General features: G+C 38.2%; 1 protein-coding gene across 1 annotated transcript in view; it reads right to left on the minus strand.

The window, feature by feature from the left end:
- The window catches only part of ANO2 (anoctamin 2), a 504220-nt gene that overhangs the window by 21459 nt on the left and 468349 nt on the right, over positions 1–14412 (minus strand). The window contains exons 20-22 of the mRNA XM_044677761.1: positions 5868–6020; positions 4466–4518; positions 3061–3242 (exon numbers count right to left, since the gene is read on the minus strand). Of these exons, the coding sequence (XP_044533696.1) occupies positions 3061–3242; positions 4466–4518; positions 5868–6020 (388 nt within the window). The remainder of the gene's footprint in view (positions 1–3060; positions 3243–4465; positions 4519–5867; positions 6021–14412) is intronic.

Here is a 14412-nt window from a genome sequence, read left to right on the forward strand (position 1 = left end):
TGCTAGTAACTTTCCTACAAATTCAGCTAACTCTAAAGTTGACTCTTCCATTCATTTTATCAGGCTTCTGCCAGTGAATTGAACATAGGAGAGAAGCTACCAAGGGGTGGAAATCACTATTATTATGGCATGTCATTATTTCCAGTAAAGATGAGAAAGTCAAAGGCTGTAGTTAAACCTAGATTCCCTAAGAAACTTTCCAGCAAAGTTTTGAAAAGGTGTTTGATGAAGCAGTTGTCAATGAATTGAAACAAAACTCAAGTAAGTTTCTTCATACATCCCAGTACTATGCAAGAACATGGATAGCAGCCCATGGACTCTCTGGTCTGGGATGTGCCAAGGAGCCCTGAAGCAAGAGAAATCTAATAAATATGGCTAGAAACCAGCTGGAACTCAGTCCTGGGTTACTGGAGCCATCTTAGAGGACAAAGCCAACTCCTAGTAGGCCAGTGTACAAAGAAATAGAGGCAATTCTGTTCATGCTCAGTGTAAGACCTTGGAATCCTAGAAGCCAGTTCAATTGCTGATAGTTCTCAAAGCTGTAGCAGAGTACAGTGCCAACTCACAGTAGGTCATTGTCAGTCAATAAACATATCTTAAGTCCCTGCTTTGTGTCACATACTGTGCTGAACATTGGGGATAAAAAAGGGCAAAAACCAGACCCTGCTCTCGGTGAGCTCATAATCTAATTGGGGAGACAACAAGTCAACAATATGTACAAATAAACTATATATGGAGGGAAAATAGGAAATACTTAAAAGAGGGAAAGGACTGGAATTAAGAGCAATTGGGAAAGGCGTCCTAGGGAAAATGGGATTTTAGTTGGGACTTGAAGGAAGTTGGTAGGTACAGATGGGGAAGGAGAGCATGGAGTCATGTGGAACAATCTGAGAAAATCCCAGAGCTAAGAGATGGAGTGTCTTGTTTGAAAACAGCAAAAAGGTGAGTGTTACAAGATTGAAGCTGCTTTTGTTTCAGAAGATAAAGTGTAAGAAGACTCGAAAGGGGTAAGGACAACTTATGAAGAACTTTGGACAAGAAAAAGATTTTGTATTTGATCCTGAAAGCAATAAAGAAGGGTATATGTTAGAGACATATTGCAAAGGTAAAACAAGCCTTGTAAATAGATTGGATATGGAGGATGAAAGATAGCATGGTATTGAGGATGACACATAGATTGTGAACCTAAGGTTCTGGGAAGATGTTACTGCCCCTAACAGTAAGAGGAGGATTTAGGGGAAAAGATAATGAATTCTAATTTGGATATGTTCAGTCTATGATGTCTACTCAACACTCTGTTTGATGAACTGGAAAGCAGTTAGAAATGAGAAACTGGAGTTCATCAGAGAGGTTAGGATAGGACAGGTAGATTTGAGAACTTTCAGTATAAATCCATGGGAGCTGATGATCACCAAGTAAAGTAATAAAGAGGGAGAAGATAAGAAAGCCCTGTAATAGACCTGTGTAATTATAGGAGAGTGTGGCCTGGATGAAAATCTGGCAAAGGAGACTGAGAAGGAGCTGTCTGATAGGCAGGAGGAGAACCACCAAAGAGTGATGTTCTGAAACCTAAAGAGAAAAACATATCAAAGGGAAGAGGTTAATCAATAGTGTCAAATGCTATAGAGATCAAAAAGAATGAGGATGGAGAAAAGACCACTAATTTAGCAATTCAGAGATCACTGGTAACTTTGGAGGAAGCAGTTTGGTGGAACAATGTCAGAAGCTAGATTTTAAGGAGTTAAAAAGTTAAGAGAAAAAGAGAAAAGAAAATGGAAACACCTATTGTAGATGACCTTTTCATGAAATGTGGCCACTGTGCAAGGAGATAGAGAAAAGCAACAGTATCTAGGAAGCCCCAAGTCTGGGGAACCTCTAGAAGGCTTGATATTGATATTCGATGGTCATACCAGGAGGTCAAGGATAAAGGAAATGGATGAAAGGTAAAGGTACCTGGGGCCCTCCCTTCTAGGAGGCCTGAAACCAATGGACTTCCAAGATCGAATCAAGGTCTGAGCTACATAGCAAGAGACAAAGTCAACTAGTGTATGATTGTGAATGAAGAGGAGACGAGATAGGAGCCAATACCTATGGGCTACCAAGAGGAAGAAGCAGAAAAAAAAAAGTCAGAAAGAAAATAGAGTACAATAAAAAAAAAACCAGTCTCTTCTTTTTATCTAGTGCTCTCAGTAATGCAACCCTCCATGAGGATCTCATTACTTCATCCCTAGATCACAGTTTCCTAAATTTTTCTGTCTCTAGTCAACTTTGTATACAAAAACCAGATTAATCTTTCTAAAATATGGCACTTCATTTAAGTTTCCTGCCCAGAATTATTCAGTGACTTCCTATTCCTAACTGCATCAAATCAGAACTTCTTTGCCTGGATTTCCAGGTCTCCATAATTTGATGCCTCAACAAAAAACTGCCACTTCCATATAGTTAAAATATACAAATATGTAGAGAAAATATAGAAAATATGTTTTTGAAAATATATATAGAAAATATAAAATGTATATAAATATTATAAAGTTCATAAAGAAAATATGTAATATTTTCTTCCCTATACCATTAATATTGTTCCATGTATCATCTACAACATTTGGCACAGATTGTCATGTCACTTTACCTTATTGAAATTCCTTCGCCTCTTTGTGGGGATTGACCTGTTCTTATATCTTTAGAGTCCTCAAAATGCTGAGAATAGATTTGGTCTCATACTAAACACTCAATTGATAGCCACTGAATTGATTGAAACTGAGTTATTTTAGGAAATGGTAGTGAGTATGGTTTTAGGCAAATTACTTTTCCTCTCAGATCCTTTCTACTTCTATGAAAAATGGAAGAATAATCGCTATGGTTTTTTTTTTCACTTATAATATTCTATAATTTTATAATACTATGACTTGGTTCCATGTCAGCAGGTGAATCATTTAATGACAAATTTGGACTTAGAACTCCCATCCCTTTTTCCCAGATCACCATGGTGCCCAGGGTCCCACTCCTCAGAAATCCCCCCCTTCTTTTCCCACCCTCTTCTTTTATTAAGAATAACATTACCTGCAGAACAGAACCTCCTGGTCAAAGTGTGAGTTCTCTGGCTGTGTCCCTTCCTTCAGCTGGCTGACATTGAAATAGGACAGAGTATGGTTGATGAAGCCATGAAGGGTCCCATTATGACTATAGGAGTATTGGTACACAAGGCGGGGAATGAAGTCGGAGGTGACAGCAATGACAAAGGCCTAAGAGACAAAACCAACTTGCTGTTGAATGATGATCTGGGATGCAGACAGAGGTATAAGATCTGGGGTGACACGTGATTGCTTTACTTCAGCAATCACCCCTTTCTAGAAACCCTAGTCTCCGATTAGATGAAGTCATAATGTAGCATGGATGATGCTAAGGCAATCCTTCATGCAGTTCAACAGGCCAGCAACTCACTAATAGATATAACCACTTCCACTATCAGAGCCAATAAAGGTCACTGCAAATGAGAACTGAGGGGCAGCTAGATGGCTCAGTGGATAGAGAGCCAGGCCTAGAGATAGGAGGTCCTGGGTTCACATCTGATCTCAGATACTTCCTAGTTTGTGTGATCCTGGGTAAGTCACTTAACCCAGTTTGCCCCAGTTTCTTCATCTGAAAATGAAAATGAGCTGGAGAAGGAAGAGGCAAACCACTGTATATCTTTACCAAGAAAACCCCAAATAGGGTCATGAAGAATTGGACATGAGAGAACAACAACATTATTATTATTATAGCCTGGAAATCCCCCTCCCAAAGTAGATTCCAATTCATTTTTTGTTATTCTAATCCAGTGGGCAAACGTAGATGCTTCCAATCCAAATGATTAGAAGCAAAACTCAGCAAACTAACTGGTTTTCCATCTTCTTATCCATTCAGCCATTGTCTATACTTTTATGAACAAATAGAAACCAAAAAATTTCTGCTGTTGGGAGAAAAAAATGAGAAAAATTCTTCTAGTTTTGTTTTTCGAGCTAAGCTATTTCCCCATTAAACTAGATAAGGAGCTTAGCAAGACCACAGTTAGGAAAGAAATAGAAAAGCAGGAAGAAGTTTTTCAACTGAAAAATAATAGCTGACTGTGAGATCATTTTTTTGGGTTTGCCAAGCACTTTTATATATATTAACTCATTTACTGCTCTCAACGACTCCATTGTGCAGGAACAACATATATTATCCCTATTTCATACATGAAACTTAAATTCAGAAATGTTGAGGGACAGCCATAGTCACTCAGCTAGTGCGTGTTAGAGGGCTGCTAAAATTTAAGTCTAGTATGTTTTCTGCAGCCTCACAATGTCACTCCTTACATGACACTAAATGAAGCAACGTTTAGAGTTAAATAGGAAAGAAAAATGGGCTGTCCTGCTTCTGGAAAACCTGAACTTATGTGGAAGGCACTCAAAGGGAGGTCAAAGGTGTCATCTATTTATGCACTTACATTGATAATAACGGAGAACTTTCCAATCCCTGAAAGGATGTCAAACCAAATTCCTGTAAGAAAGAAAGGGCAGATGCTGGGTCACTCTCATCACTTGGGCTACTTGCTAAAGCTTTAGTAACAGTAATGGGAATGAAAGTGGTGTCGTTCAAGATGATGATTTACAGATAATTCAGTTAAAATCAACAAACATTTATTAAATCCCTACACCTTGTAAAAGGCACTATTCTAAGTGATATGGAATAAAAAGACAAATATGGACCCTGACCCTACTTCTCAAGAAGCTTATAAACTTAAGAGGAGGGGAAGAAGTGAAGAGGAAGAATAAATGCATAGATAACAGTAGTATGTAAGAGAGTGACTATAAGAAAGGACTAAGAAAGCACTATGAGAAATCTGAAGAAGAGGTCACCTTTAACTGAGAGTGGGATGGTTAAAGAAGGTTTAGCGGATCATAGGATCATGCATGTAGAGCTACAAGGGTGCTCTCTTGCCTTTGGGGTGTTTCTCAATGCCCTTGAATAACCTCTGAGACTGTAAGTGGCTTGGAAGTGGCAACCTGCATTTTAATGAGTGTTTCTTCACCTGGGATTTCCTTATACCAGTGACATCATAGCTCTTACGTCTATCTCCATCTTGATGTTATAAGAAGAAATATAAATACCGTCATGTTATAAAATGTTTATATTGCAAGAATTTAACCTGCTAACCACCCAGAAGAACTGGTCCTATACAGTGACTGAATCATGACTAATTATTTGTAAGATAGAAAAGGTCATCTAATCCAGTTTTAGAGATAAGAAAGTAAAGAGGTTAAATGATTTTCCCAGATTCACGTAGGTGGTAAATATCTTCAATGTAATTTGAACCCAGGTCTTCCTGATTCCAGTTTTAACTCATCTACCACACTGCCTCTAAGACTTTGAACGAAGGGAGGAGGCAGATACTAGCCTGGGGTGGAGAAGTCCATTCCAGGAATGAGAGCTGTCATAAAGAAAGCTACAGAGACAAGGTCAGCATGAGAACAGAGAGAGAAAATAGCCTGGCTTGGCTGGATCCCTGAATATATGATGGGGAGTAATGAATGATGAGGATGGATAGGTAGCCTTGAGACAGACTGCACCAGAAATGTTTATTCCATCTTGTAAGAACTTGAGATGCATTTTAGAGAGTGTGAAGAATACTCATACGTCCCTAAGAAGGGAGAAGAGAAATGGTAGTCTACGTCTCCAGGCAATTCTACCTGAAAAGTGAGGCGTTTGGAAAGCTTTGAAAAACGTGACGATTTAAGGGTTGAGATTTAAAAGCAAGGCTAGGGGCTGAGAGACCGGGGCTTCAAATCACAGGCAATAGGAGCTGTGCCAGTGTGACTCATGGGGATAAAGAAAGATTGTGAACGTACCTATATCTTTGGTTCTCACAGCATCGGGACGTCTCACCTCTGTAACAAACTTCTTTGCATCAAGCCTTACTTCAATGACATTATTGAGGAGGGCAAACACTGGAGCCAGGGGGAAGGAGGCCACAAACAGGGTGACAAATCCAAACTGGATAACTGAAAGAAAAAAATAACAATATTACAGAATGAAGGAGAAAAGAAACAACTACGATGATTTTGCTCAATTATCTCGGCATATTATGCATCGAACCAATAGTTGTCCATTTATTCCTCCCTCTTTTAATAATAAAAAAGAACACCTGTTATTTTTAAAGGTAATTAGGTGTCTCAAGGCTAGAGTGCTGGACCTGAAGTCAGAAAGACGTCCAGTTCAAATCCGGCCTCAGATACATACTAGCTGTGTGACCCTGAACAAGTCATTTAACCTGACTCAGTTTCTATAATATGGATAATTAGAGCATCTGCCTCATAGGGTTGTTGTGAGAATAAGCATAATATCTGTAAAGCATCTTAGAAACCTTAATGCACTATGTAAATGCTGGCTGTTATTCTACAACATTGTATGGTAACAATGGACTTTATAACGTTATCTCATTTGATTCTTTGAGCTACCTAATGAAATAAGAAGTACAAGGATCCTGTCCCCAGCGATTTTCCCAGGAGTGAAACAAGGCTTACATGACTACCCTAACGTCCGTCCCATGGATTACAAATAGCAGGGCAGGTCTCAAATCCCTTTCCTTTGATTCCAGTGACTTTGCTCTTTCCACTACACACAGTACACTCTCTGTTTCCATGTTTTGCCTCCTTCCTTCCTCAGAAGCCACAAAGCCAAGTAACTTCAGGTCAGTCATTGGTCAGTTCAACTGAATTCAAATCAACAAACATTATGCATTTACCTCGTGCAAGGCTCCATACTAGACACTGGGGACGCAAAGATGAAAAGGGACATTATGTCTATACTCAAGATGCTTTCTTCCTATTAAGTGGGATACAAGGGGAAGTGGAATCAGGGGGAAATGGAGATCCAAAGTGATCTGGGAAAATCCGGGGTAGGGAATGTGTTGTGTGTAGTATTCTTTTTGATATTGCTAGGAAGAGATAAATTCAAAGGTGCTTCCCCTAGAAAGTTTATAACATGATGGAGGATATAGGGGGTCCCTATTTACTTTGAAAATTAAGTAAGAATGCTAATACAAGATTAGTTCAATCTGAACATATGAATACTGCATTCCCTGCACACTGGGAGAACACACAGACCAATGAAGAGCTCAGAGCTGAGGATCAGGAATCAGGGAAGAATTCTTGGAGATCTCCCAGAAGCCCCGACTCTTTCCTCTTGGATATTTCAGGCTGATTCATAGGATCCTCACTTTTATGACTACAGGGAACCTTAGAGAGTCATCAGCAAACAGGCATTTAATAGGGATCTACCACATGGTGGGTGCTAAAGAATCAAAGACAAAAATAAAAAATAATTTCTGCCCACAAGGGATTAACATTCTATCAGTGAGATAAAATGCACAAATATGATATATGGGCAAATATATTAAAATGTAATCTTATGACATAAATATAAATATATACATACATCCTAGTTCAAACTCTCATTTGGCAGATGTGCAAATTAAGTCTATAAAAGATAAGTGACTTACCTGAGGTCACTCATATTGCAAATAGCAAAGCCAGAATTTGAATCTGGCTCCTAAATCTGTGATGTTGACATTACTTATCCCAACCTACAGTCCCTCCTCAGGAGCTGTAATGTCCCAGTCAAGAGAACGGTGCCTGCCTCTCCCTGAGGCTTAAAAGGGAACACAGACAAACGGGCATACACAGAGGAACATTTCAGATGTTTCTGGAGCATTTCAAAAATGACCTTGTGGAGAGGCTGTACTGCAACAGGATAGAAATGACATATAAATGGGATGCCAGTCATGACGTGGGGGAGGGAAAGTCCAGCTTTCCCCATTGATGTAGTCTTATAAAATGAAACATGAAATCTTGCCCATAGTTAGGGTGAGGCAGCCTGAAAAGAACAGAAAGGAACGACCTAGGGAAGCTGACAAAAGAGGAAAAAAAATCAGATACTTCATATATTACAAAGAAATCCAGGCTGGAGCAGGTAAACATGTAGAAAGCTGGAGAATGAGATGCAATAAGAAGAGGAAGACTAATCACTCTGACATGAGGGTATTTTGTCTTTGACAAATGTAATTGCCAATCCAGAGTAACATGGTGCCATAGAAAGAGTCCTGGCCTCAGAATAAAGAGATATGGATTTGAATCCTGACTTTGACATTTATCAGCTGCATGACCTTATAAACAAGTCATTTAATTTCTCCAAACCTGTTTCTTCAATTGCAAAGCCTAAATGATAATAGTTTTGCTCTCTGCCTCAGACATATTTTGTGCAAAAACTCTTTATATATATATGCATATATATGTATATGTATATATAAATAAAACACTTAAAGTGTTACATAGAATAATTCTTCCTAATAAGTATCTTTATAGAATAAAGATAAAATTTTAAATGCCTTAGAAGAGTCCTAATGCTAAGCTCTGCTCTTTGGGGGAAGTGATCCCCTTCCATTTGCAACCACCTTTCCGTTCTGCAACAGAACTGTATCCATATTTGGCAATTACTGGGGAAGGAGGACCAAAAGGACTGTATATTTATTTTGTAGGAAAATATAAAATAACAACAACTCGATAGAAAGGCAATCAAAGAAGAGACAGACTTCTCATGAAGAGATCTAGGTTTGTATTGAGTGTTTATAGACAAATCACTCTCTCCTCAGTTTCCTTCTCTGAAAGACTATGGTAATATTGAAACTAGCTATTGTCATCGGATTATTATGAAAAACACGCTTCACAAATGGCCTATAATTTTTGAGGGGAAATTGACCCAGAGGACGAGTCGTGGTGAGGAAGTTTACTCCCCTAAAGCAGATTTAAAATTATTCTGCAATTTAGAAGCTTTAAGGCATTTCTCAGGGACACTAAGAGGTTAAATGACTTGCCCAGGATTATACAGCCAGCACGTTTCAGGATCCAGGTTTGTAAGATTTCCAAGATCACCAATTAGCTATGCCAACTACCTCTCATATTATTATTAAAAGGACTAACAAACAGACATCAATCTTTGTTTAATAGATAGACATATACAGGATGCATAGTCATTAATCTTGTGCCACATGCTGTGTGAGAAGGTGGTCTGGGTTTAGGATTCTGCTACTAGGACCTTACCAGAGAAAGTTTAATTTGAAGAGTCCCTTGAAACCATGAGGTGAAATCATGAATTTGACAAGACAAGAGCAAAGATAGGAAGTAGATCCGATCCATCTAGAGTGTAGGATGCCAGTATGTCTTCTGAAAGGATCAGATGGTCAAAGGGGCTAGACTAGATAATTTCTAAAGACCCCTTTAATGCTAACATTCTATGAGTCTCAAGCTGGTTTGGCTGTCCCTTCACCCCCTCCCCTCCATGTCAGGGGTTCTGGGAGAAATTATACAAACCACAAATCCCTATCCTTCTCCAACCCACCTCGCCTGGCTCCTCAACTCTAAAGAAGAGGGTGGGATAAAAGCTACTATATAGTCACATATTTTATTCATACAAAGAAGATTGAAAGACAAAACCTAAAACAACCAATTCTTTTTAATTGCAGACATGAATTGAACACATTTGTTATGGCATTCCTCAACCATTTAGTGACTTTTGCCTCCTGTGTCTGTAAAACACATGTTCCTCCAAATTGTAAGGGGCTTTATCACTAATGCTCTCAATCGGTTGGATAAAGAAGGGAAGGTCCTCAGATTCTCCTGTGTCTGTCTGTGTGTGTGTGTGTGTGTGTGTGTGTGTGTGTGTGGTGTGTGTGTCCATCCCTTTGGCCTGGATCTATAAGGACACAGTGTAATGCAGCTGTCAAATTCTCCTTTATTTCATCGCTCCATCTTATAGAACTGTGCCTTTCATACTCACTGCCTCAATATTGCCAACAAAACTGTGATTTTTGTCTCTATGCCTTGATAGTTCTCAAGAAGGCAGCAGCGTGTAGTAGATGAAACACCATACCTGAAGTCAGGAAAACCTGGATTCAAATTTAGCCTCACACAATGGCTAGCTGTGAGATCATGGATAAATCCAGCCTCACGTACTTGACCTCTTTCAGCCCCGGTTTCCTCACTTATAAAAAGGGGTAAGAATAGCCTCTACCTTCTAGAGTTATTTTGATGATCAAGGTGAGAATTTCTGAGAAACACTTTCTAAACCTTTAAGAGCTATATAAATGTTAACTAACATTATTATGAGTTGCTCTGGCTGAAAAATTCCCCACCCGAAGCCAATCTGGTGATGAGTCTTTCCAGACTTTGCTAGGCTGATGTGCAGCTGACAGACATATAGTCTATCACCAGCTGTACTTTCCTCCTTGGTAGGACCTAACTCATTCTCTGATGGCATACCCTTGAAAGCCCAGAATGATCTATACTGCCTAATGATTCATCAGAGTAAGACTTCACTGAAAGACATACAAACTGACAAAAATTGCTGCATTGCTGTTCACATCCCACCACTCAACAAGCTTCATTTTGGTATGCAGGTCATGTTAGGTCTTGAGGGTTATTCCAGTAGAGAGCATGCAGGCTCTGGAAGGCCACCTACTAAAGTGGAAAAATTTTGAATATGTGTATGGGCTTGGTGTGTGTACCATATGTCTTCTAATCAAAATGGATGGGTCTAGCTAATTCAGAGAGGCTCTCAGAAGGTCAGTCACAGACATCTAAAATTATCTTAGTCACTAAAACTCATCAAAATGGTATACAAAAGACGTGAGATGTTGTGATCCTTTTAATGGAAGGAGCACTCATACTGATGAAATGATAAAGGGAAAAATTTTCAATTTATAGAAAAAATACTTAGGATCCTACAGATCCTGGAAGTATTAAATTTCTTCATCTGTGCAGGTAATGCCATGAGTAAGGCACATGGTTTCAGTGGCTTTTACTAGTCCTTGAGTTGGCCTCATTCTGAGACTATAATTCTTTATTGGACCCCTTTTGTAATCATTGGTGCTCATTGATGAGATGCCTGGCATAAGTAGGAGTATAGTTTTTCTTGGTATGAAATGAACTAGCTCTTAGAAGGTTCAAACCTCGGCCTGCCCTACACTGGGTCTCTCAAGATTCTTGGATGGATGAAGGACTTTGATGAAATCAAAGATTCTGAAAACCACAATTCTAGCCACCATCAGTAGTATTTACTGATACCTTTCATATTCCAGACATTTCAGTTATAAAGACAAAAATGAAATAGTCTTCACCCTCAGAGAATTTACACTCTATTGGGGGAAAGAAAATATACAGAATATGTGCCAAATAAATGCAGTGTAATTTAGGGGCTAGAAGGAAAGGCATGCTCTACTCAACACTCCAGAATGAATGAGGATGATGTTACCTCTGACAAAGTACTGGTGAATAAATCATCTATAATGAAAATAGATACTAATCTATGCAGATATTTCTACTGTAATATTGTAAAGAAATAGCTTTGAAAGTTTCAAGGACTCTGATTATTGCCAACTGTAGTATTGATAAGATAAGAACTTTGAGAAAGGGGTCTCTGAGGATGCAGGCAGGGCAGATTGCGGTGTGTGAGATCAGAACTTGGAAGGAGGGAAAACAGGAAAGGTTCTGACAGTTGGTCGGGGCTTCTGGGAGTTCTAGAGAACTGATAATGAAGCTTCTACACAATTCCTGATAGAAATGTGATAGACTCTGGGTGTAGTGAGGCATGCATTTTTGAACATGATCAATTGGGAAACATGTTTTGCTTGACTACATGTATTGGTCACAAGGGTTCTGTTTTTCTTTTTTTTTCCCTTGGGGCTGTGAAGTATAGAAAAAAATGCATGTTAATTGAAAAAATAAAGGAATCTGTGAAGAAATGGGTTCTATTCTGATGCAATTTTTATTCTCTTTTGTGATTTCCCAGTTTTATATTCAATTACATTTAGCAAACATGTGTTAAAGATTTATTATCTGCCAGGTCTTTTGTTAGGTATCAGGGATAAAAAAAAAAAGAAAAGACAAAAATGAGTCTCTATTCTCCAAGATCATATTGGGAGGAAACAATATGAACACAGATAAGGAAATACAAAAATATATCAATAACAAATACAAAGTAATTTCCAGAGGCAGTGCAGGGAGGGCACTCATAGCTAAGGGGATAAGAAGAAACATTGTACAATGTGTAGTTTAGAAAAAAGTCTTTTCTGTATCATTCTAATTTTAGTATATGTGCTGCCAAATCCCATATAATAGCGGATTTGTTTGCTATTGTCATTAACTGGGCCATGGTGAATCTCAGGAATTTTGGTACTTTCTTTGAATGAGCATTACCTGCTGTATTACTGTTTTATAAACTTGTTACTTTGTGAAAATCATTTGCACTCACACAGTGGTTTGTGGCCAAGTTAAAAAGGAAATGCATGTCATTTTGGGGTGAGAAACCTTTGTATTCTATCTCTCCCTGGCTGACACAGCGTGTCACTGATTGTAAGCTATATTTTTGATTCTTAAAACATGTTTATTTTTGTCTTTTCCCTTGTATTTGCAATATAATGTTTGAGTTTTATTTTCTTTCTCCTTTTTTGAACTCAAAGCATGTTACCAGTATTAAAAAGTGTTTTTTTTTAATTTTGCAATAATATAAGTTTAAAAATGTCCATTAATGCTGTTAATGCATACCCCAAAAAAGTTTTAGACTATAGAAATAATGCCATTGATTGTTTAAAAGCAAGTATGGGACTTTGCTTAATGATTCTGTCTGATTCCAAGAGAAAGGAATACAAAAAGAGCCATTGCACAGTGCCAAAGAAGCATAAAGTTAATCCGCATAGTACCTATTGAGTGCAAGGTCAAAGAGACCAAATCAGTGGGATTTATTTTATTGGGAGGAAATTTTGAGCCAAGACAAGAGGACTTGAATTTGTTTAGGGTTCAAGATTGTGGCTGTTTTGAAATATCTCTCCGTCAGAGACTGGTCTTCCCTGAGCCACATTCTATCAAATACCCCACTTTCACTGCCATCCTGGCTCCAATATCCCTGAAAGAAAAGGTAAAATTAGGCCAGAGAAATGTTATTTCCAATTTGTTGCTAAAATCTAGTTCCTTTTTTCTCTCTTTAATAGTGTGGCAAACTTTCTGTAGTCCTGGTTACTGATTGGGTAAATGCATAATTACATAAATCACTTTAATCAGGCCCTGATTCAAGGACCTGTTATAGGTTTGTTTTTCCTTTACTTAGAATTTTTAGACATAAGATTTGATGTTTTATATTTTAATTTGATATTTTATATTTCTACCAGAAGTTATTTTTTCTCTTTTGTTAGAATTTTTTGATTTTTTTTATTACTTTTGCCAATTGATTCATATACCTCATAACTCAACAATGCATCCCTGAGTGATCCCTGTGTTTGTCACCATCCTCCTCAGGGATGAGTATATTATTAATGCTGCAAAGTTAAAATTTCTGTGAGAGTAATTTTAGATAAGAAACTTGCTACTTCCCCGAATCCAGAAAGTGAACTGTTTGGAGAAGGTGCCAAGAAGATGCCTGCAGAGACCACAGCTGCACCAGATGATCCAGAGTGAATTTTGAGATGTGCTAAATTGAACTATAGTGGGGGGAGGGGTTTGAATGCATTTATTTTGAATGTACACTCTTATTCCCAAAGGGGACTGCCCTCTGATTGACTTTTTGTCAATGTAGCAATCATTGGTTTTTTTCTTTTCTCTTTTATTTCCCTTTATCACCAAATTATTGTAATTTAAAAGTTGGTTATGTTTAAATGAGTCCTTTGGGGAGACTGGTCTCCCAAAGGATCATAGGGGAGAATGTATAATTTAGAAAAAATCTTGAACCCTTGGACTCCATCTCCCAGAATTCTTTCCTCGTCCCAAAATTCCTTTTCCCTTTTCATTTACATGTGTCTTTACATTATTGTTTATATAGTTCTGCAATTCCTCCCTCAGGCTCTCTCTACTATGTGCACAGCTTAGGTGAACTCCCTCTTGACTTTTAGTTTCACTTTTGCTTCAAGTTAAATTTAATAAGTCTTATTAATATAAGACTTGGGAGTATTTGGATATTAATTTTGAAGCTTACAGCAGAGGTGGGTTTGAACTAAGCCTTGAAGGAATACAGAGGTTCTACCAGGCAAAGGTGAAGAAGGCTTGCATCTAGGCATAGGACAGAGTCTGTGAAAAGGTATGGAAATGGGAAATGTAATGTCATATACAGGGAATTTCAAGAAGATTCATTTTGTCTAAAATTGAGAATTCCTAAAGAAGAATATAGAATTGGTCTGGAAATATGAAACAGACCCAGATTGTGAGGGCTTTAAAAGGCTAAAGAGAAGAATTTATATTTTATCCTACTGGCAATTGAGGATCCACGGGAGCTGCTGGAGCAAGGGAACAACATGTGTTTTAAGGAATAATATCAATTTGGCAGCTATGTGGAGGATAGGTTGGAGAGGGA

This window comes from Gracilinanus agilis, chromosome 5, assembly GCF_016433145.1.
Source record: "Gracilinanus agilis isolate LMUSP501 chromosome 5, AgileGrace, whole genome shotgun sequence".
Lineage (NCBI taxonomy): Eukaryota > Metazoa > Chordata > Mammalia > Didelphimorphia > Didelphidae > Gracilinanus > Gracilinanus agilis.